At 50.5% G+C, this 531-nt stretch overlaps 1 protein-coding gene across 1 annotated transcript; it reads left to right on the forward strand.

Annotated features, from left to right (window-relative positions):
• Positions 1-531, forward strand: LOC127316175 (uncharacterized). Its single transcript, XM_051346587.1, has 2 exons — positions 1-249; positions 307-531. Exons 1-2 carry the CDS (start codon positions 1-3, stop codon positions 529-531), a joined length of 474 nt encoding a protein of 157 aa, XP_051202547.1.

Genomic DNA, 531 nt, shown 5'->3' on the forward strand with positions numbered 1-531 from the left:
ATGGAGCACCTCGCGTGCGACCCGGCTCCTCGAACTCGGGTATACCACCTCATGGCCGAAGGTATGTCTTTCAAGGTCACGGTTGCTCTCCATGCAAGAAGGGTGGAGAAGTGGATCCGCGCCGTGAAGAGGGACTATCTCGACAACGCACCAATCAAGTGCGTCGGCTTGGATTACGAGTTCACCAACCCTCACGAGAGTGATCAGCGCGCCGCCGTCCTTCAACTCTCGGTGGCGTCCGAGAATTTGGTATTCTAGATTTGTCAGGCTGATGAAGTGCCACAAGTTCTCAAGGAGTTCTTGCAGGACGAGACCATCAGATTCTGCGGCGTGGCTATGGGCAAGGATGTGGAGATGCTGAGTCCGTACGATATTCATATTACTTCTGCGTACGACCTCCAGAAGATACTCCCGAATCCCACAAATAATCACATTCCGAGTCTATATGATCTGACGAATTATATCATTAGGACAAATCTTGAGAAGAAGAAGAAGAGGAAGAAGTACAAGAAGAAGGATGCCGCGCAATAA

The sequence above is a fragment of the Lolium perenne genome, chromosome 7 (assembly GCF_019359855.2).
Source record: "Lolium perenne isolate Kyuss_39 chromosome 7, Kyuss_2.0, whole genome shotgun sequence".
Taxonomy (NCBI): domain Eukaryota; kingdom Viridiplantae; phylum Streptophyta; class Magnoliopsida; order Poales; family Poaceae; genus Lolium; species Lolium perenne.